The sequence below is a fragment of the Aotus nancymaae genome, unplaced genomic scaffold (assembly GCF_030222135.1).
Source record: "Aotus nancymaae isolate 86718 unplaced genomic scaffold, 86718_ANA_hifiasm-v0.15.2.pri h1tg000028l, whole genome shotgun sequence".
NCBI lineage: Eukaryota > Metazoa > Chordata > Mammalia > Primates > Aotidae > Aotus > Aotus nancymaae.
The window spans coordinates 12,175,629-12,197,756 of record NW_026988441.1 but is presented as its reverse complement, the minus strand read 5'-3'; the positions used below and the strand labels follow the sequence as shown (position 1 = coordinate 12,197,756).

Sequence of the window (22,128 nt, the reverse complement as noted above, 5' to 3'; positions counted from 1 at the left end):
CACTCCTGTCTGGGTGGGAGTGAGACCCTGTCTCAAAAAAAAAAAAAATCACCTGAGGAGGAGGGGAGTCCCTGGGGGGCTCACCTTGGAGGTTCTCAGGATCTCACCTTGGAGGTTCTCAGGATCTAAGGAGCTCTCAGGCCCTCCTCTTCTTAGGAGGGGGTGGGGTGTCAGGTGAGTTTGGAGGTATCAGGAGTCTGAGGAAGGAATGAGAAGGGTTCTGAGGCCCCTGCCTGTCACTCACCCCTACCCCAGGAGGAAGTGGGGCGCTGGGTGGCCCATCAAGAGAAGGAGACTCGGCGGCTACAGCGCCCTGGGTCTGCTCGCCTCTTCCCCCTGCCTGGGCGAGACCACAAGTACGCAGTAGAGATCCGGGGCCAGCTCAATGGCTCAGCAGGCCCTGGGCACAGCGAGCTCACTCTGTTGTGGGATCGGACTGGTGTGCCAGGAGGCAGCGTGAGTACCCAGGACCCACCTCCGATCCTAGCCGTAGGCCCCAACCTCAGATCCGCTGAGCTTTCTGACCCCAGGCAACAAAATCCCTAGATTCTGACCTTGGACACCTTAATTCTTGGCCTTTGAACTCTTGACCTCCCCTTGAACCCTGTGACCCCTGACCTCTGCCCATAGACCCTGACCTGATCCCGTATTTTGACCCCCATCTGCATCTTCTGATTCCTCACCCTTGACCCTGACCTCTGCCCTCCATACTTTGACCTCTAATAATCTCCAGATTCCTCCAGACCTTGGACCTCTTTACCTATTTCCTAAATCCTGACTTCCTGTTGCCTCAGTGCTCAACCTGGGCTCCAAACCCTACTTTCAGTTAGCACCAGACTCTTACCCCTACCCCAGACCTTGACTGCTGCCCTTCCTGTGGCCCCTTCCCCAGGAGATCTCCTTCTTCTTCCTGGAGCCATACCGCTCATCAGTCTGCACCTCCTATTCCTCCTGCCTGGGCTGCTTGGCGGACCAGGGCTGTGGCTGGTGCCTGAACAGTGCCACCTGCCACCTGCGCCAGGGTGGGGCCCACTGCGAGGATGACGGGGCTGGCAGGTCCCTGCTGGTGCTGGTGCCTACCCTCTGCCCACTCTGCGAGGAGCATCGGGACTGCCACGCCTGCACCCAGGTGACTGTGGGGCCACCAGGGGAGGTTACAAGGTCGAGGTAGCCAGAGCAGGCAACGGGCAGCCAAGGGAACCCCTGGTCGGGGGTGTGGGGGAAACAGCAAGGGCTTTTGTCCTTGATCTGCAGGGCCTGTTGGGGAGGGTGAGATGGAGCTAGAGAGAGAGGCAACTGGGAGTCAGGAGTCTCGCTGTTGCAGGAGCCAGAGAATGCAACTCCATCCATTTCCAATAGTGGAGAGTTTCTCAGCGCAGGCATCAGAGCCCAGTAGTAGGCCTTCAGGCCTACCAGCTCCATGTGATGTCAGGCAGCCCTCGATACCCTGTGTCCTCTTGTTCTCTGGCAGGGTTTGCTTCCTTGTGAGTGGCAAGCTAGCCATTAAAGCTCCAGACTCTCAGTTCCTGCTCAGTCTCAAACACAGTGAGGCTTCCCGTTTCTCCCCACCCACCCTACCACCATCCAGGAGCTCAACAGAAATCCCAGAATTACATGTCAGTGGCTCTGGTTGGGCCTTGTGCAGGCTCCTGGGCCAATGACTAGAGTTGGGGGGAGGGAATGTGGCCCCTTGCCCACCTCTGGATCCTGAGGATTGAATCAGTCGCACCCGGACCACACAGAAGGGGCACTATTGCCCAAAGGAGAGAGTGGGTGCTGGGCAAGCAGACCCATGGGTATCTGTGGCTGAAGGGAGGGGTCCAGAGATGCAGGCAGCTGGGGAGGGAGATGGCCTTGCAGGGACAGTCTGCGGGGTGGGGCGGGGATGGGATTGGCACTGGGAACCCAAAGGAGAGGGCTAAGTGGGGTTCTGACTCCTCTCTCCAACTGTCCCCCAGGACCCCTTCTGTGAGTGGCATCAGAGCACCAGCCGCAAAGGGGACGCAGCCTGTAGCCGGCGGGGCCGCGGTCGAGGTGCCCTGAAGAGTCCAGAGGAGTGTCCCCCGCTCTGCAGCCAGTGAGCCTAGCTAGGTCCAGGGAGTGGGTGGGTGGATGTGCCCGGGGACATGGCTGGCTGTAGAGTGACCCGGCTCCCCCTCCCCGGCTCCCTGACCCAGGCGCCTGACCTGTGAGGACTGCCTGGCCAACTCGAGCCAGTGTGCCTGGTGCCAGTCCACACACACCTGCTTCCTGTTTGCCGCCTACCTGGCCCGGTACCCGCACGGGGGCTGTCGAGGCTGGGATGACAGGTATGGTCCCTGGGGCAGGGATAACAGAGAAAGGTTCCTGCCAGCAAGGAGCTGGGGCTCTGACCCCCCACCTCTGCCCTCCTGCAGCGTGCACTCGGAGCCACGGTGCCGGAGCTGCGATGGCTTCCTGACCTGCCATGAGTGTCTGCAGAGCCATGAGTGTGGCTGGTGTGGCAATGAGGACAACCCCACACTGGGACGGTGAGCCGGGGCGAACAGGGAGGCAGGGAGGGTGCCCAGCTGTGTCCTCCATGACTGGTCATTCTAATGGCCTCTTTTCTTCTCTACCCTCTTGCCCTAACCCTATCCATGGCCACCTTTCCTTTTACGTACTGTTTTTCTGTTGATTTTACCCTCCCACTCTTTTCTCCATTTTTCCTTCTTTTCCGGGTCTTTGCAATTGGTTTTCTTTCTCTTTGTTTCTGTCTCTCTGCTTTCCCTTTCACTGAATCTCCATCTATGTCTGTCTTCTGTCTTCCAAAATTGTTTTTGTCTGCGACTTCTGGTTTCTGTCTCTTTCCAAATTTATATTTGCATCCCTCCCTCTCCAATTGGCCTCTTCTCTCCCTGTCATTGTTTCCATGTGTGGCTCCTGTTTCTGTGTTGTCCCCCACTTCTTCACTCTCCCACCCCACAGGTGCCTACAGGGGGACTTCTCGGGACCCCTCAGTGGGGGTAACTGCTCCCTGTGGGTGGGGGAGGGCCTGGGGCTGCCTGTGGCCCTCCCTGCCCGCTGGGCGTATGCCCGCTGTCCTGACGTGGATGAGTGTCGCCTGGGACTGGCCCGGTGCCACCCAAGGGCGACCTGCCTCAACACACCCCTCAGCTATGAGTGTCACTGCCAGCGGGGCTACCAGGGTGATGGCATCACACACTGCAACCGCACGTGAGTTAGGCGGGGGTTGCCATGGAGATGTCGCCCCAGGCTGGGGCACATGGAGCTGGAGGGAGAAAGCCATCATGGCACTAGGTCCCTTCCTGTGGAAGCAGCATCCCGTTAGTCAGGATTTTACCTTGCAGATACTAGGCCCTTGTTAAAGTGACAGGGTCCCCAGTGTAACCCTGGTTACCATGGAAACAGGGCACCTATAGGTTGTGGGCCATAGTCTTCAGTGTTGCCATGGAGGTGGAGGAGGACTTAGTTGAAGAGGTTTTCACAGTGGTGCTATGTGGTTGCTATAGAGACAGGCCTGGTGATGCATGGAGTTACCTTGGAGACAGGGTTACCCACATAGCCCAAAACCATGGAAACAGGCAGGGGCTTCATGGTGTCATGGTGGGTGGAGGTGATGGGGTGCTTTAGGGGTTCTGGGCCTGCCTGGCACTTTTCCTACTTCCGACACGGCCCCCTCAGGTGCTTGGAGGACTGTGGCCACGGTGTGTGCAGCGGCCCCCCGGACTTCACCTGTGTGTGTGACCTGGGCTGGACATCAGACTTGCCCCCGCCCACACCTGCCCCGGGTCCCCCAGCCCCCCGCTGCTCCCGGGACTGTGGCTGCAGCTTCCACAGCCACTGCCGCAAGCGGGGCCCTGGCTTCTGCGACGAGTGCCAGGGTGAGTGGCCCTCGTCCCTGGCCCCAGCCTGGCCCCAAGGAGCCTCCTCTCTTCATGGGGCTCCAGCTTGCTCTTCTCGGAGGGAGACTTGGTGTCCCCTCGTGCAGCTCTGGGTCCCCCGCCCCACTCCTGTCCCTGACTCAGGTTTCAGTGCCACGCATTGCTCTGGCCGGGCCTCAGTTCCCCATCTTGGGACTTGCTGTTTCCTCTGATCTGGGTGGGCCTTGGTTTCTCCCGTTTGAAGCAGCTGGGTGGGGTCAGGGTTCAGCTGAGCCAGTAGGCCTGGGCCTGTTCTCACCCTTGACTTGACTCTGTCCCACCTGCTGGGGCCTCCACAGACTGGACGTGGGGGGAGCACTGTGAACGGTGCCGGCCTGGCAGCTTCGGCAACGCCACGGGCACAAGGGGCTGCCGGCCCTGCCAGTGCAACGGGCATGGGGACCCACGCCGTGGCCACTGCGACAATCTCAGCGGGCTCTGCTTCTGCCAGGACCACACCGAGGGTGCCCACTGCCAGCTCTGCTCCCCAGGCTATTATGGGGATCCCCGGTGAGCCAGCGGGGCTGGTAGGGTGGGCCTGGGGACATATTGGGGAGGGGCAGGACTGGTCTGACGCTGGCTCACCTCCATCTCCCCAGGGCCGGTGGTTCCTGCTTCCGGGAGTGTGGGGGTCGTGCTCTCCTCACCAACGTGTCCTCAGTGGCACTGGGCTCTCGCCGGGTCGGGGGGCTGCTGCCTCCAGGTGGCAGGGCTGCGAGAGCTGGGCCTGGCCTGTCCTACTGTGTGTGGGTTGTCTCAGCCACCGAGGAGCTACAGCCCTGTGCTCCCGGGACCCTCTGTCCCCCACTCACCCTCACCTTCTCCCCTGACAGCAGCACCCCCTGCACGGTAAGCACTGAGGAGACAAGGGTTTAGGCCTACAAGCTAAAACCGTGCCCCCTGACCCAGACCTGCATCCCCAGACCCTCACCCCAGTGTTGCTTTTTTTCTTTAATCCTTCAAAACCCAAACTCCTCCTCAGATCCCCAGCACTTTGTTCCTAGGCCCACAGACAAACCCTCCCATTTCCCAGATAGCTTCCTATTTCCTCAGCGCCCATCTCTCATTCTCTAGATCCTCAATCTCCCTGTCCCCAGACCAGGAATTGTAAATTATTACATCTTGTGGAGCAACTGTGATTGATTGGTAGTGCCTGCCAGGAGCTGTGTGTTGAGAAAGGGGCTCAATGCAAGAGTGCCTGATAGATTAACCATGTCTGCTTTGGACACAGGAAGGGGAGTGGTGGCCTCCATGCCACAGTTTGACAGTCTGCCCTGGAGGTTCAAACAATCCCGTTTCCCAGTCTCAGATTGCCCTCCCTTCTTGAACCCCTCCTTCTCCCAGACCCCACATGCCCTTGTTCTCATTCTCATTGTCTCCTAATCCTTGATTCTGCACCCCTCTAGCTGAGCTACGTCCTAGCCTTTGATGGATTTCCACGCTTCCTCGACACTGGTGTTGTCCAGTCAGACCGCAGCCTCATAGCTGCCTTCTGTGGCCAGCGGCGGGACAGGCCCCTCACTGTTCAGGCCTTATCTGGTACGGGGGCTAGGGGAAGTGGGACCTCTTAGTCCTGGGCTATGTATCCGTTGCCCCTGAACTCACCACCTGAAGTGGGCTCAGGACCCAGCTCTGCCACTGCTTGTGGGGTGACATAGTCCTTCACCTACTGGACCTCGGCCTCCTCAGTTGAGTGGAAAATAGGATTATGCTGGCTAGGCTACATCTACAGAGAGAAGGGCTGAATGAGCATGTCTCTGAGACACATAGAATGTGGCTGGTGTGAGGACCCCACATCACTCACTCTGTCACCCAGGCTGGAATGCAGTGGCGTGATCTTGGCTCACTGCAACCTCCGCTTCCTGGGTTCCAGCAATTCTCCTGCCTTAGCCTCCCGAGTAGCTAGGATTACAGGCGCATGCCACTGTGCCTGGCTAATTTTTGTATTTTTAGTAGAAATGGGGTTTCACCATGCTGGACAGGTTGGTCTCGAACTTCTGACCTCAAGTGATTCACCCACCTTGGCCTCCCAAAGTGCTGGGATTACAGGCATAAGCCACTGTGCCTGGCCTATATATATAATTTTATTGAAGCATATTTTATATATAATAACATATCAAATAATTCCTGTCCTGCCTACCTTTAAATCACTAACTTTTCTAAAGAGATCTGGTCTTATGTAAGGGCAGTAGGAGTTGTGGAAGGTTTGGAGCTTGATGGTGACAGGGCCCAATTCAGATTTCGAGGGTCACTGGGGCACCATGAATGGGGAGTATAGGCAGTCAGGAGGACCAGTAGGGGATAGGTACCAGTGTACAGGCGGGACAGGACTCGGGCTTGGACAGCAGCTCAGGAGGTAGCTAGCAATCGGTGAGAGATTTAGGCTTTAAGATCAATCTTGATGGGTTGACAGAGGAACGGGGTGCAGAATGGTTCATCCTGGCAGTGATTATGAATGATATGGTGCCTTCCTTCCCTGCCCAGTCACACTGGGTTTTCTCAGCACCTGGGGGTGGATGGGGTGGGATGTGGCTTTGCTGCCAGCCTCTGGCCTCTCTCCCTGCAGGGTTGCTCGTGCTGCACTGGGAAGCCAATGGCTCCTCATCCTGGGGCTTCAACGCTTCGGTGGGCTCTGCCCGCTGTGGGTCAGGAGGCCCCGGAAGCTGCCCCGTCCCCCAGGAGTGTGTGCCCCAAGATGGGGCTGCAGGTGCGGGGCTCTGCCGATGTCCCCAGGGCTGGGCTGGCCCACACTGCCGCATGGCTCTGTGTCCTGAAAACTGCAATGCCTACACTGGGGCAGGAACTTGTAACCAGGTACAGGTGGGACAGGGCAAGCCTGGTGGGACAGGGCTGGTGATCATGGTTCCCCTGAGTCCCTTGTTGTCCCCAGAGCCTGGGTGTGTGCATCTGTGCTGAGGGCTTCGGGGGCCCCGACTGCGCCACCAAGCTGGATGGCGGGCAGCTGGTCTGGGAGACCCTCATGGACAGCCGCCTCTCAGCTGTGAGTTGCATGCACCCGCTGTCTAGGGATGGTCACCCCCAGGTTGTTCTCCCACCTCCACTCCTGGGACCACCCTTACGCCCTACACCTAGGCCTGACTCTTTGTCCTGACCCTAGCCTGATCCCTGATGTCCCCACCCACCCCCAGGACACTGCCAGCCGCTTCCTGCATCGCCTGGGCCACAGCATGGTGGAGGGACCCGATGCTACCTTGTGGATGTTTGGGGGCTTGGGCCTGCCCCAGGGGCTGCTGGGAAACCTATACAGGTGAGGACTGCCCTGGGCAGGTGGGATATGTGAATGAGAGAAGGTCACCTTGGGATGCTAAGAGTCACCTCAGAGGAGTGCAGGAATGCCTCTAAGGTGAAGGACAGCCCGAAGGATGCTGAGACACTTGTCACAGGAGGCTTACCCGGGGACACCTGGGGACCAGCATACTTATTTGGGTGGTGTTATCCCAGGGGATGGTGAGAGGACTGTCATAGGAAGGCCACCCCAAGGGATGCGGGGACATCTATCAGGCAGGGTCACCTTGAAGGATGCTGGGATGACTGTACTAAGGTTGCTTTTTTGCACCCTGGCCCCAGGTACTCAGTAAGTGAGCGGCGGTGGACACAGATGCTGGCAGGAGCCGAGGATGGGGGCCCAGGCCCATCGCCCCGCTCCTTCCATGCAGCCGCCTATGTGCCTGCAGGCCGTGGTGCCATGTACCTGCTGGGGGGACTCACTGCTGGGGGCGTCACCCGTGATTTCTGGGTCCTCAACCTCACTACCCTGCAATGGCGGCAGGAGAAGGTGAGCATCTCTCCCCAGCCCCGATGCTGGGCCCTGACAGAGACAGCCATGGCAGCTTCTGCCAGCTTTACCCCCAGAAGAAACAGAAGCCCTGGACTTGAATTTCGTTGGCCATCCTGGGTCACATTGTTGTCCCGAGCCAGTCCCAGGCTGTGACACAGCTTTTTTTTTTAAAGGGGTTCACTCCCTCCTTAGCACTTCAGGGAGGACTGGGGGGCGCTGAGGCTCACTTCTACCCACAAGGTGATCCCTGATCTCTAGCCCCATTAGTGACCTTGGCCTTCCATCCCTCAGGCGCCCCAGACTGTGGAGCTGCCAGCCGTTGCTGGTCATACCCTTACTGCTCGCCGAGGCCTGTCTCTGCTCCTGGTGGGTGGTTACTCCCCAGAAAATGGCTTCAACCAGCAGCTTCTCGAGTACCAGCTGGCGAGTGGCACCTGGGTGTCAGGAGCCCAGAGCGGGACACCCCCCACAGGTGGGGCTGGGGACCAGGACGGCATAGCCCCTGTGGACCTCCCAGCCATCCAGGCTTCCTGTGGGCTCTCCGTCCACTCCTATGCTCTGTGGTCACCCTGTCTTCCTCTCTTTCCCGCCCCCACCCAGATTCTCAGGGCACTCTCTTGACTGTTTAGGTTCTCTATCTGTCCCTCCCATACTGCATAATAAACTGCCCACTCCTGGCCACATGTGGCCACTGTCCCCCGCCCCCAGGCTCTGAGCTCCCTGTTCCTCAGAGGTTCTCCTTCCTCGATTTCTCCTCCTTTCTTTGATCACTGTCCCCCTGTCAGACATTCTGGACACCCTGTCTCCCTCCCGAGAACCTGGCAGAACTTCCTGCTAGTTGAGGACTCCCTTCCCTTTCCCAGAGTCTCCAATGATTGTCCGTTCAAACCCAAATGAGAGGGATGGGTGGAGAGGGGCCCCCAGGGCTCCAGCCTCAGCCGGGAAGGAAGTGGTCACTGAACAGGCGGGCGGGGAGGTTGGCGGAGTCCGTGCTGTCGTCAGCCCCTCTGCCAGCCTATCACCCTGCCCCTCCCCAGGTCTCTATGGTCACTCTGCCGTCTACCACGAGGCCACCGACTCCCTCTATGTGTTTGGGGGCTTCCGTTTCCATGTGGAGCTGGCGGCCCCATCCCCCGAGCTCTACTCCCTGCACTGTCCTGACCGCACCTGGAGCCTGCTGGCCCCTTCTCAGGGGGCAAAGGTCAGGAAAAGAGGTCCACACCCATGGATGTAGGGGATAGGAGGGAGGGCCCCTCTTTCCCAATGCCCCAGGGACTGGCTCCATCCCAGATTCCTGCTTCCCCTCCTTTCTATGTCTCCTAATTAAGCTGACACCCCCACACCTCCCCTGCTTCCATTCCTGATTTGGGAGAGAACCCGAGGCCAGAAGGTCAGAGGCATGAGCTCTGCCCAGCCCTGCCCTAACTCTTGGTGTGCCCGTGGCAGGCCCCTTCCCCTTCCTGGGTTTTTCCACTCATACAAAGCAGGACCGAGGCTCGCTACTCTCTCTGCCTTTAAGGCCAAGGAGAATGTGTGTGGGAGGGCAGGGACCCCTGTCTGCACTGGTTAGAGACACTGGTGGTTTCAGTCCACGTGTTTCAAGCCCGTCTTGGGGGCAGTGTGGGGCTAGAACCAAGAGACTCGAGGAGCCTCACCCCCAGGACACCCCCACTGTCACTAGCAAGATCGTGTGAGGAATGTAGGTGGCTCATTTCAAGGGGTCTGGGTCAAGTTCCTGGGGAGCAGCCTGGGTCATGGGGCTTCCGGGAACTCAGGAGGGAGCTGGCTTTGTGGGCTGCTCTTGGGGGTATAGGAGGTTTCCTGGAGGAAGGAGGTGAGATTTGAGGAGGCTTAGAATTGGCTGGGCTGGTGGGGACAGGTAGGGAAGGGCAGGGGTGGCAGGAGGGCTGGGAGGGAGCAGAGGTCAGTTCTGACAGGCTATCCTGTCCCCTGTCTCCCCAACAGCCCCGCCCCCGGCTTTTCCACGCCTCTGCCCTGTTAGGGGACACCATGGTGGTTCTTGGGGGACGCTCGGACCCCGATGAGTTCAGCAGTGACGTTCTGCTCTACCAGGTCAACTGCAATGCCTGGATTCTGCCCGACCTCACCCGTAAGTCCCCATTGTGGCTTCCAGAAGGCCGAAGGACATCCAAGAGGAGCCCCATCCCCGTCCTGGGACTCCCACTCCTCAGGTGTCACTGGGCCCCTGCAGACCCACTGGCAGAACTCCTGCCCCTCTGTATTGTCTAAACACCAGGAGATTCCCTCCTTCCTTTTTTTTCTTGGAGAAGTTTATTTTTTATTCTGACTATAAAAGTAACAATGTTCACTGTATATAACTTGTAAAATAGGAAGAAAAAAACCAGCCATAATCCCCCTCTCTAGAGACAACCCTATTAGACATGGGGGTGCTTCCTGCCTGTCTTTGCTGATCATAGGTTAGAAGTGTGCCTGTCACTTGCCTTTTTATTTCAATGTGAGTGACGGTTGTGAGTGTATTTCTGGATCTGACTTCTTTTCTTTTTGCTTCTCTCTCTAATCCTTTGTCTCTTTTTCTCTTTTTATTTGCTTAGAGACAGGGTCTTACTTTATTGCCCAGGGTAGAGTGCAGTGGGGCTATCTTGGCTCACTGTAGCCTCTGCCTCCCAGGCTCAAGTAAGCAATCCTTCCTCCTCAGCCTCCCGAGTAGCGGGGACTACAGGCATGCCACCATGCTTGGATAATTTTTTGAGAGACAAGATTTTGCTATGTTGCCCAGCCTGGTCTTGAACTCTTGGACTCAAGCAGTCCACTGCCTCAGCCTCCCAAAGTGCTGGGATTTAGTTCCCTTTTTCTCTTAATCTGTCTTTTCCACTACTTCGTGTCTCTCTATTTTTTTTGAGGATTTAAACAATTGAGGTGAAAGTCATATAACATAAAATGTACTGTCTTAGAAATGCAGTGGCATTGAGTGCCTTCAGAAAGTTGTGCAGCTGCCACATCTCTCTGGTTCCAGAACATTCGTCTCTCTTCTTATTTCCCTGTGTTCTGTTTTTCTGTTTGCCTTTGTCTCTCTCCCTCTGTCTCTCTTTTTTTTTTTGTTTGCTATCTATTCTCATATGTCTCCTCTCTGTCTTTTTCTGCTCTTTTTTTTTCTTTTTCTTCTTTTTGAGACATAGTCTTGTTCTGTTGCCCAGGGTGGAGTGCAGTGGTGTGATCTCAGCTCACTGGAGCCTCAACCTCCTGGACTCTAGTGATCCTCCTACCTTAGCCTCCCAAGTAGCTGGGGCCACAGATAACACCACCATATTCGGCTAATTTTTTATTGTTTATAGAGACAGGGTCTTTTTTTTTTTTGAGTTGTATCTCTGTTGCACAGGCTGGAGTGCAGTGGTGCGATCTTGGCTCACTGCAACGTCCGCCTCCCAGGTTCAAGCGATTCTCCTGCCTCAGCCTCCTGAATAGCCGAGACTACAGGCATGCGCTACCACGCCCAGATAATTTTTTGTATTTTTTAATAGAAATGGGATTTCACCATATTGGCCAGGTTGGTCTTGAACTCCTGACCTTGTGATCCGTCTGCCTCGGGCTCCCAACGTGCTGGGATTACAGGTGTGAGCCACCGCACCCGGCCAAGACAGGGTCTTTCTGTGTTGCCCAGGCTGGTCTTGAATTCCTGTGCTCAAGGAGTCCTCCTGCCTCAGCCTCCCAAAGTGTTGGGATCACAGGCATGAGCCACCGCACCCGGCCTTGCTTCTGCTCTCCTGTGACCCTGTCTTTCTCCTCTCTCCCTGCATCCCTTTCTGATTGACATCATGGTGTGGGTCTCTTCCCGGAGTCTCCTGCTCTCTTATCTGTCTGAATACCCCATCTTTCCTCAGGCCCAGCCTCTGTGGGGCCCCCAATGGAGGAGTCTGTGGCCCATGCTGTGGCGGCAGTTGGGAGCCGCCTGTACATCTCTGGGGGTTTTGGAGGAGTGGCCCTGGGCCGCCTGCTGGCGCTGACCCTGCCTTCTGACCCCTGCCGCCTGCTGTCCTCACCCGAAGCTTGTAACCAGTCTGGGGCTTGCACCTGGTGCCACGGGGCCTGCTTGTCTGGGGATCAGGCACACAGGTAACCATGGCGACCATGGCAGGCGGTGGGGAGTGGAGCCCTCCAAAGGGGGTCCTGTGCTAGGCCACGCCAGGAGGGAAGCCACAGGAGTGTACCGTGTGGTTCAGGAAAGGAGTGAATCACTGCAGGCAGGGTGTCCAGGGGAGATCTGAGTGGGGAGCCCTGCCTGGGACTGAGGTCTCATGTGAGAATGCCTGCTGGTGGAGCTGGGTCTGAACTGGGCCCTAAAAGAATGGTAGAGTTTAGACCATCAGCGATTCAGAAGTGAGGCTGAGACTGGAAGCTGGAAGGGGTCAGCTCAGAAAGGGCTTCCCATGCCTGGCAGAGGCACTGGCTCCGTCCAGCTCCACAGACTCCTCAGCTGCGGTTCTGGGAATGCAAACATCCCTGGATGCTGAAGGTGCTTTCCTAGGCTTAGCAGACTCACCTGGCTGCCCCATCACCCTCACTGACTTGAGGCTACTAGTGGGCCTTATTCGTCCAATGGGTGTGTTGTCAGTTACCACAGGAATGTTAATGGTTTGATTACGGGGTGCTCCTCCCTCCAGACCCCACTGGAGGTGTGTGTAACAGTGGGCACACCCACTGCTTTTCTAAAATCCAGGATAGTCTGAAACATATGTACCTCTTGGGATTTGGGATAAGGGATATGGACCCCCACTGTGTGGGATAGGTAGCCATGGAAAGCCCAAGCTGGAGAGGGCAGGGACGGTCCTGGGTAGTGAGATCCCTGGAGCTGTTGTGAGGGGCAGAGTGGTGAGAATCTGCAGGCGGGGACCAGGTTGAGTTGGGTAAGGGGCTGCAGGGCTGGGGAGGAGGGGTTGGTCAGAGAAATCCAGGAGGCAGAAGGCTTTGGTGGCTGCATGGGCTGCAGGACCTGGGTGTGGTTCAGTGTCTCTGGCCTGGGTGACAGGTGGATGTGGGACTATCTGTTACCAAGTGTGGGTGGGGAGAGCCAGGCTCAGGAGGCCTGTGCTGTGTCCATGTTGGGACACAGGGTTGGGGGCCTTAGCTCCCCAACAAGACAGCGTCTGGGAGGCAGAAGGATGGGGTCAGGATGGTGGTGAGTGAGCCAGGCCTCATGTCCTTTAGGCTGGGCTGTGGGGGCTCCCCCTGCTCCCCAATGCCTCGTTCCCCGGAGGAATGTCGACGTCTCCGGACCTGCAGTGAGTGCCTGGCCCGCCATCCTCGGACCCTGCAACCTGGAGATGGAGAAGTGAGTGATGGGGGAGGCGGGGATTGGGAACAGCAGGTAGAGGGCAGGGTGGTCTGCACTCTGGTCAGCTGTCCCACCCACCCCAGGGTCTCAGGAACCACTGAGCCCTCAGCTGACTCAGGAGGGGTGCTGAGGGTCCCATCCAGCCCATCTTCCCCCACCAGGCGTCTGCCCCCCGCTGTAAGTGGTGTACCAACTGCCCCGAGGGTGCTTGCATTGGACGCAATGGGTCCTGCACCTCTGAGAACGACTGTCGGATCAACCAGCGAGAGGTCTTCTGGGCAGGGAACTGCTCCGAGGCCGCATGCGGGGCTGCCGACTGTGAGCAGTGCACGCGCGAGGGCAAGTGCATGTGGACCCGGCAGTTCAAGAGGACGGGTGAGCAGCAGCCCACTTCCTGAGAGGGGTCTCGGGACCTGGACTCCTGGGTCTGAGGGAGGAGGGGCTGGGCACCTGATCTCCTAGGTCTGAGGGAGGAGGGGCGGGGAGCCTGGACTTCTGGGTCTGAGGGAGGAGGGCCTGGGGGCCTGGACTTCTGGGTCTGAGGGATGAGGGGCTGGGGCCTGGATTCCTGGACCTGAGGGAGAAGGGGCAGGGGGCCTGGACACCTGGGTCTGAGGGAGGAGGGTCTGGGGGCCTAGGCTGCTGGGTCTGAGGGATGAGGGATGGGGGGCCTGGGCTGCTGGGTCTGAGGGAGGAGGGGCTGGGCCTTGGCTCCTGGGTCTGAGGGAGGAAGGGCTGGACATCTGATCTCCTGGGTCTGAGGTCCTAATCCGGGTGCCCCCACACAGGGGAGACCCGCCGCATCCTCTCAGTGCAGCCCACCTATGACTGGACGTGCTTCAGCCACTCTCTGCTGAATGTGTCCCCCATGCCGGTGGAATCATCACCCCCACTGCCCTGCCCCACACCTTGTCACCTCCTGCCCAACTGCACCTCCTGCCTGGACTCTAAGGGAGCCGATGGGGGCTGGCAGCACTGTGTCTGGAGCAGCAGCCTACAGCAGGTACCGTACCTGGCCAGGACCCGCGCCAGGCGAGGGCCCATGCAGGTCTCCTCCTCTCTGCCCTGGCAGGGCCCTTTCTCCCACCGTCTCCTTTTCCACCTCCCCCTTCCATCTCCTGGCTCTGGCCGCACAGCCCTGCTTCCTTTTCCTGCCACCATCTCTTTCCTCCCTTGTTGCTTCTTGAGGGAGCAACGCTGCGCTCTCCAGCCAAGCTTCTGTGTGTGCCACTTTCCCAGCCCCCAGCCTCTGCCTCTCCAACTCTTGTCCATGGTATCATGGTCTCCCCATCCTTTCCATGACTTTTAAACATTTTAACTTAATTTTATATTTTTAGTTTTATCGATATAATCCATAGGTTCACGTCCATGACTCTTAATACTTATCCCTTCAGCCTCCCAAACCTTTTCTGCTTCCCTCCTCTCTCTCTTTCTCTCTCTACTTATGAACTTTTGGTTCTAAGAAACAGACACTCCCTCGAGCTGATTTTGTTGTAAGGAAGTGGGGGTATTTGATGGACTCAGAGCAGGAAGTGTTGCTGCTCTGTTGCTCTCTGGCCACATGACCTGTCACCTCAGCTGTTCTTCACATTTCTCCATTGTCTGGTTTCTCTCTACCTGATCGTCAACACACATGGCCTCAGATGGTGGCCTTGACTCCCAGTCTAGATGCCTTCTAATTCCAGAGACCACGGTCATCTGTGTGTCTGTGGGTTAGCTCATGCTCTCCAGGAGAGACTCTGACTTAGTGCACCAGCTGCGTATCCAGCCTTGGTGTAGGGGATGTGGCCAGGGAGGGCTAGGAGCATGTGGTTCAAACATGGCAAGTGAGATCCAGGCCTCCTCTGGGCTGTGGGGCAGAGAGATGATTCCTGAAGGTGGCTGTGGCCTGGGCCTATCCGTGACAGTCCGCCCCTTGGACTGCCTGGCACATGCTCTCTTGTTTCCAGAAAGTGCATTCCAAAGATGCTTCCACCTGACATGATGAAGATGTTGTGGTGGCAGACAAAGCTATTTGCACCCCACCCCACTGCCTCTCGGTGAGAGATGAGACACATTCACCTCCCACTGTCACATGTGGAAGCAATGTCACTCAGCCATAGTCCCTTCCTCATTCATACCTTGATTGTGCAATACCCATTCGAGGCAAAACTACTCACCATCCCACAACCCATGAACTTAGTGATCAGTCCAGCCACCACCCAGACACTAGTAGGCAACAGTGGAGGGATGTGGGACACTTGTCATCTTGAGAGGTGGACTAAAGAAATCAACAGCACAGCACTTCCTGGAAATTCGAGACCAGGAGGGCAGGGTGTGGAATACCAAGAATCCCACAGATCTTGGCATCCAGTGCCAGGATCCCTGCCTGGGAGTGGCATGTTAGCTCTCACTTGGTGGTAGTTTGCCTTGTGATCAAAGGCTCAGGCTGTGAAGTCAGTGGGGTCTGGGTTTGACTCCAGCTTCGCCACTTCCTGGCTGTTTGACTTTAGATGAGTGACTTGCCCTCCCCGAGACCTCAGTAAGAGTTTGCTAAAATGGGCATCATTTCACTAGATCCTGTGCCCTAGGAGGTTTTACTGGTTAAATGGAGGAGAATTTACTTAGAGCATAGAGCAATGCCTACAATTCAGTAAGAACTAAAAAATGGCTAATGCTTATTATGGCATTGTTATTGTAATGAGCAGTAGTGGGAAGGCCAAACTGGCTGACCCAAGTCCTGCCACTGGGAGCATTCCCAGTCTCCACTATATGGGACACACCAAGAGGGTGGCTGAAGGATTCCCCATGGGGGCTGTCAGTGTGGCTGAAAGAGCAGAAGCCCTTGTGATTTTGGTCTGTAGTAAGCACAAGCCTCTCGTCCCCAAGACGGGTTTTACTGGTAGTTTGAGTCCTCTCCAGATATTATTGAAATTTCCATCATTTATCTTTGTGGGAATTCTAGGGACCAGAAGGCACATCCAGAGCCCTGTTGGCATGTGCTGTTCCCCTAGCCTCTCAGTGCCTGCCAGGTTCTCAGATGCCTGAAGAGCTGGGGCAGCTAAGGAGATGGGGGAGTGGCTAGGAGGGGGCAAGGGGACTAGGTGGGGCCAGTGAATTGGAGAGCACAGCCTGCTCCCGGGGCCAGATGAGCACAGTGTTGACGGTGTATGTGAATGTAAGAAGGGACTTTTGTCAGAACTTCTGTGAAACCTCCTAGCTTCAAAGTGATGGTTTAGCTGGGTGTGGTGGCTCAGGCCTGTAATCTCAACACTTCAAGCAACTAAGAGACTGAGACAGATTGATTGCTTGGGGCCAGGAGTTCAAGACCTGCCTGGGCAACATAGCAAGACCCTCATCTCTACAAAAAACAAAAACAAAAATGGAAACATTGGTCGGGCGCAGTGGCTCATGCCTATAATCCTAGCACTTTGAGAGGCCGAGGCAGGCAGATCACAAGGTCAGGAGTTTGAGACCAGCCTGGCCAATATGGTGAAACCTGTCTCTACTAAAACTACAACAACAACAAAAAAATTAGCTGGGCGTGGTGGCGGGTGCCTGTAGTCCCAGCTACTCAGGAGGCTGAGACAGGAGAATTGCTTGAACTGGGAGGTGGAGGTTGCAGTGAGCCAAGATCGTGCCACTGCACTCCAGCCTAGAGTGACAGAGTGAGACTCCGTCTCAAAAAAAAAAAAAATGAGGTGTTGACTTAGATTCGACCACACAAATCAAACATAATAGGTGTACAGGTGAGACCTGTTATAATTTGGCTCAAGGGCTGCCTGATTCTAACCATCTGGCATTGTTCTTTTTAATGGCTTTAGCCTGTGAGTCTGGGGTAGACAGCAGAGGTGCCCTTTCCCTGGCCTGCCTCCTTCCTCCCATTCTCCCTCCCTCTCTTCAGCGAATTTATCATTGATCACCTTCTTTGTGCTGGGCGTTTTGCTAGGCTGGGGGGAATGTCAGCAGATGAGCTAGAGTCTTGCTCTCAGAACTTGTGTTCATACACCTTTTCCACAAACTCAGGAAATGCAGTGTGTGTGTTGGGCATCATTGCATTTAGTCACTAGAGAGATCACAGCAAAAAGTGCTGTCCAGGACTGAGGATTCAGGGTTCTCTACCTCTCCCAGATTGTCCCACCATCTGCCAATGGGTGCCCTAAATTTAGATCTGGAAGCCCAGCCCAGCAGAGAATATGCCTCTGGCAGTTCAGCAAGGCTCAGCTCTTTGCAGGCCCCTCAGTGAGCTCAGAGCTCCAGCCACAGCAGTCAGGGTTTTCTATTTCAGGATTCCATGGTGGTTTTGCTTTTTCCTAAGTGCTTTCAGGCAGCTGGCCCAGATTAATCTCTTTCCTCTTAGACTTCACTTATGGCCCAAGCAATAAATAAAATGCCTCATACACTGAGGGGCTTGGGGCTTCCCAAGAGCCTGAACCTCATTATGTACATTTTTTTGGGTCCTGACATTATAAACCTGGCTTGTGAGTTGCTACCCAGCCCCTAACCAAGGACTCTTCAGCTTCTCAGTTTGGGGTGGGAGAAGCATTTTTGCCTCAGCAGCCATGTTTTTTTAAGCAACTGTGGTTTGATACTATTTTCTGTCTTCTCGGATCATTGCCATTGTTCTTTTACCTGGAAGAAACAGAAGCGCCCTTCTCGAGGCAGTGAAGGGGAGCTCCCTCCACCAATACAGTGGTACCTGTTGGAACCCAAGGTAGAAAGTACAGCAGGGCCTCACGAGAAACTGGAGACAGAGCCTGGAAAGCTGCCTTTCCATCTGTCTTTGGGGGACACATGGTTCTCATCTCTGTCTCTTTCTGCAGCCTGCTCTTTTCCTGTCTGTCTACGTTCTCTTTATTTGATCATCATTTGCTTATCTAAACAATCCCTTCACCCCTTCCAGTTTATGTTCTTTTTTTGTTTTATTTTTATTTTTTATTGAGACGGATTCTCACTCTTGTTGCCCAGGCTGGAGTGCAGTGGTGCAATCTCAGCTCACCGCAACCTTCATCTCCCAGGTTCAAGCCATTCTCCTGCCTCAGCTTCCTGAGTAGCTGGGATTACAGGCATGCGCCACCACGCCCAGCTAATTTTGTATTTTTAGTAGAGATGGTGTTTCTCCTTATTGGTCAGGCTGGTCTCGAACTCCCGACCTCAGGTGATCCGTCCGCCTCGGCCTCCCAAAGTTCTGGGATTATAGGCATGAGCCACCGCACCTGGCTATTTTCTTTTTTTGAGACAGGATCTTACTGTGTTGTCCAGGCTGGAGTGCAGTGATGCAGTCACGACTCATTGCAGCTTCAACCTCCCGGGCTCAAAAAAATCCTTCCACCTCAGCCCCCAGGTAGTTGGGTCTACAGGTATTCACCACCACGCCCAGCTAATTTTTTATTTTTTGTAGAGATAGTGCCTCACTATGCTGCCCAGGCTGGTCTGGAACGCTTGGCCTCAAGTGATCCTCCTGCTGTAGCCTCCCAAAGTATTGCATTACAGGTGTGAGCCACTGTGCCAAGGCAACCTTCCAGTTTCATGATCCCTTCCCAGCCTGACTTCCAGCCTTGGTGTGTAGTTAAAAATGCTTAAGAGGGAAAATGTCATGACCCCAGCTAGTGTCCACTTTGCTTCACCTGTCTGCGGCCAGGGAGGGGCGAGACCTCAAAGAGGGTGTGGTCTGGGAAGATATCCAGAATGTGTTTGTTTAACCTCGTTTCCCCACATCTCTTCCCTGCATCCCCATTCCTCCCAATACAGTGTCTGAGCCCCTCCTACCTGCCCCTGCGATGTATGGCCGGAGGCTGTGGGCGGCTGCTCCGGGGACCTGAGAGCTGCTCCCTGGGCTGTGCTCAGGCAACCCAGTGTGCCTTGTGCCTGCGGCGCCCTCATTGCGGCTGGTGTGCCTGGTTGGGCCAGGATGGGGGTGGCCGCTGCATGGAGGGTGGACTCAGCGGCCCCCGTGATGGTGAGAGGGCTTTGGGGGTGGAGGGAGAGGGGCTGGCCCTTGGCTGGGGTCTGATGCAGTGAACTTGGGGGTGCTGGGCCAGACCCAGAGGTGGCGCTCAGAGGAAGCAGGAGGGAGGGCATAGGCAGCTGGGGCAGGTGGTACAGGGGCCCTCCCCAGGCAAAATGCTGTATTCCTGGTGCTAGGGCTGACATGTGGGCGTCCAGAGGCCTCCTGGGCCTTCCTGTCCTGTCCCCCCGAGGACGAGTGTGCAAACGGGCACCATGACTGCAACGAGACGCAGAATTGCCATGACCAGCCCCACGGCTATGAGTGCAGCTGCAAAACGGGCTACACCATGGACAAGTGAGGCTGCAGGCGGTGGGGGGCCAGATGGGCTAGGGTGGGGGAGTGTGGGGAGCAGTAACGGTGAGGCCTAGAGCAAAGCAAGATGGAAGAAAAGGAAGCCCAAGGCATGAAGGCAGTGGGATTGATCCTGGGAGGGTAAGGGTGGTGAGACTGAGCAGGGAAAAATGAGTTTAATAGGGTACCCCAATGGCTGGGCACGGTGGCTCATGCCTGTAATCTCAACACTTTGGGAGGCTGAGGTAGGTGGATCACTTAAGGCCAGGGAGTTCGAGACCAGCCCATAGGGAGGCCCTCATCTCTACAAAATAATAAAACAGAAAATAGGGTACCCTCAAAAGAGGAGAGAGGGTTGTAGGCTACACCTGGAGGGGGTGATGGGCTAGATCCTGAAGAGGAGTTGGCGACAGGACAGACCAGGGCTGAGCAGCCAGTTGAGAAGAGGGTGGGGTAGTGGGTGGGGTGCTGGCTATGGTGCCATGAGGAGGGTGGCCACCTGCCCTGACCCCTACTTTGCCCCTGCAGCGTGACAGGGCTCTGCCGCCCAGTGTGTGCCCAGGGCTGCGTGAATGGCTCCTGTGTGGAGCCCGACCACTGCCTCTGCCACTTCGGCTTTGTCGGCCGCAACTGCTCCACGGAATGCCGCTGCAACCGCCACAGTGAATGTGCTGGTGTCGGGGCACGCGACCACTGCCTGCTCTGCCGCAACCACACCAAGGTGGGCCGCCCAGGGCCTCAGACCCCCAACCCTGGGACCCAGGCCCTTGCTGCTTAGGCAGCTTGCATCTCATTCTGAGCCCTGATAAGCCAGGGACAGATAAGCCAGAGCCCTGTCCCAGGGAGATGTGTGGAGACTTGGGGGACACTGCCTGGATTTGTATCCCAGAAGGTCTGGCCTGGAATAATGGATGGAGGGGTGCTGGGCCAGGACAGGCACGTGGAGGAGGCTTTGAGATGATGGAGGGAAGGGTTTTGAACTCAGGACTTCGGGCTGCAGGTGTGGCAGGGAAGGCGGAGGCTAAATCCCAGGCAGCCTGGTATTGTCCAAACCAAGTACCCAAGCTCCTGCTGCCCTCCCATGGGCTCTCAGAACCTGCCCCTGTGCCCCTCACGCCCTCCCACCCCTGGTGACTCTCTAGTCTCTCTGACCACCCTGTCCTCGGTTCTCAGGGCAGCCACTGTGAGCAGTGCCTTCCACTGTTCGTGGGTTCAGCTGTGGGAGGTGGGACCTGCCGGCCCTGTCACGCCTTCTGTCGTGGAAATAGCCATGTCTGCGTCTCCAGGAAGGAGCTCGAAATGGCCAAGAGGGAGCCAGAGAAGTACTCATTGGACCCAGAGGAGGTGAAAGTGGGGCTAGATGCCTGGGTCTGAGGGAGGAGGGGCTGGGGGGCTCCTGGGCCTGAGGCAGCAGGGACTGGGGCCTAGACCCCTGGGTCTGAGGGAGGAGGGGCTGGGGGCCTAGATTCCTGTGTCTGAGGAAGAAGGGGCTAGGGGCTTAGACTCCTGGGTCTGAGGGAGGAAGAGCTGGGGGCTTAGACTCCTAGATCTGAGGGAGGAGGGGCTGGGGGCTTAGACTCCTGGGTCTGAGGGAGGAGTGGGTGCGAGCCTGGACTCCTGGGTCTGAGTGAGGAGGCAGGTGGGAACTTGGACTCCTGGGTCTGAGGGAGGAGGGGGCTTGGAGCCCGGAATCCTGGGTCTGAGGGAGGAGGGGGTGAGGGCCTGGACTCCTGGGTCTGAAGGAAGAAGGGCTGGGGCCTGGACCTCCTGGGTCTGAGGGATGAGGCAGGTGGGAGCCTGGAATCCTGGGTCCAAGGGAGGAGGGGGGTGGGAGCCTGGACTCCTGGGACCGAGGGAGGAGGGGGTGGGAGCCTGGACTCCTGGGTCCGAGGGAGGAGGAGGTGGGAGCCTGGACTCCTGGGTCCAAGGGAGGAGGGGGTGGGAGCCTGGACTCCTGGGTCCGAGGGAGGAGGGGGTGGGAGCCTGGACTCCTGGGTCCGAGGGAGGAGGGGGTGGGAGCCTGGACTCCTGGGTCCGAGGGAGGAGGGGGTGGGAGCCTGGACTCCTGGGTCCGAGGGAGGAGGGGGTGGGAGCCTGGACTCCTGGGTCCGAGGGAGGAGGGGGTGGGAGCCTGGACTCCTGAGTCTGAGGGAGGAGTGGGTGGGAGCCTGGACTCCTGAGTCTAAGGGAGGAGGGGGCTGGTCCATGCCTTTCTGTGATCACACTGTCCTTGCTTGACCAGATTGAAAACTGGGTGACAGAGGGTCCTAGTGAAGATGAGGCCGTGTGTGTGAGCTGCCAGAATAACAGCTATGGGGATAAATGCGAGAGCTGCCTGCACGGCTACTTCCTCCTGGACGGGAAGTGCACCAAGTAAGAGGAAAGGGGCCGGGGAGCCTGCCCTTCGCACTGGGAGTAGCTCTGGAACCAGACTCCCTCCTTAGTCCTGTGTCCTCAGTCAGGAGGGGATCACATCCCCAGGGAGCGCCCAGGCTGGGGTCATGATGAGGAAGGAGCTGGAATGTGATGCCGACCCCTACCTCCAAGGTTAGTGCTGAAGTGCAGGCCACAGAGCGGCCCGATGGAGAACGAGATGGGGCGGCTGAGGCCAGAGGCCTTGGAGCAGCCTCCCCTTTCCGTCTCCTTCCTTCCGAGTGTTCAGTGAGTGCTAGAGTCTGTGCAGCTCAGGTTCCAATCCCAATGGCAATTTAACTGCTTTGTGGCCTTGGGCAAACAGCTTGACCTCTGTGAACCTCAGTTTCCTCCTCTGGCCTGTTGCACACAGTTGAGCTCACATATGCGGTGTCCATCCTGGGTCCCTGCAGGCCATGGGGGC

The 22,128-nt window shown here is 56.9% G+C and overlaps 1 protein-coding gene across 2 annotated transcripts in view; it reads left to right on the top strand.

The window, feature by feature from the left end:
- MEGF8 (multiple EGF like domains 8) overlaps positions 1 to 22,128 on the top strand; it is a 53,925-nt gene that overhangs the window by 24,851 nt on the left and 6,946 nt on the right. For both annotated transcript variants that reach the window (XM_012461480.2, XM_012461481.2), the window contains exons 14-39: positions 256 to 456; positions 893 to 1,129; positions 1,959 to 2,077; positions 2,178 to 2,309; positions 2,397 to 2,510; positions 2,947 to 3,195; positions 3,664 to 3,863; positions 4,202 to 4,412; positions 4,502 to 4,751; positions 5,309 to 5,441; positions 6,469 to 6,716; positions 6,793 to 6,903; positions 7,052 to 7,170; positions 7,491 to 7,698; positions 7,993 to 8,173; positions 8,739 to 8,902; positions 9,667 to 9,811; positions 11,562 to 11,793; positions 12,886 to 13,009; positions 13,174 to 13,387; positions 13,801 to 14,015; positions 18,743 to 18,950; positions 19,136 to 19,295; positions 19,821 to 20,013; positions 20,466 to 20,636; positions 21,535 to 21,665. In XM_012461480.2, coding sequence (XP_012316903.2) covers positions 256 to 456; positions 893 to 1,129; positions 1,959 to 2,077; positions 2,178 to 2,309; positions 2,397 to 2,510; positions 2,947 to 3,195; positions 3,664 to 3,863; positions 4,202 to 4,412; positions 4,502 to 4,751; positions 5,309 to 5,441; positions 6,469 to 6,716; positions 6,793 to 6,903; positions 7,052 to 7,170; positions 7,491 to 7,698; positions 7,993 to 8,173; positions 8,739 to 8,902; positions 9,667 to 9,811; positions 11,562 to 11,793; positions 12,886 to 13,009; positions 13,174 to 13,387; positions 13,801 to 14,015; positions 18,743 to 18,950; positions 19,136 to 19,295; positions 19,821 to 20,013; positions 20,466 to 20,636; positions 21,535 to 21,665 — 4,670 coding nt within the window. The remainder of the gene's footprint in view (positions 1 to 255; positions 457 to 892; positions 1,130 to 1,958; positions 2,078 to 2,177; positions 2,310 to 2,396; positions 2,511 to 2,946; positions 3,196 to 3,663; positions 3,864 to 4,201; positions 4,413 to 4,501; positions 4,752 to 5,308; positions 5,442 to 6,468; positions 6,717 to 6,792; positions 6,904 to 7,051; positions 7,171 to 7,490; positions 7,699 to 7,992; positions 8,174 to 8,738; positions 8,903 to 9,666; positions 9,812 to 11,561; positions 11,794 to 12,885; positions 13,010 to 13,173; positions 13,388 to 13,800; positions 14,016 to 18,742; positions 18,951 to 19,135; positions 19,296 to 19,820; positions 20,014 to 20,465; positions 20,637 to 21,534; positions 21,666 to 22,128) is intronic.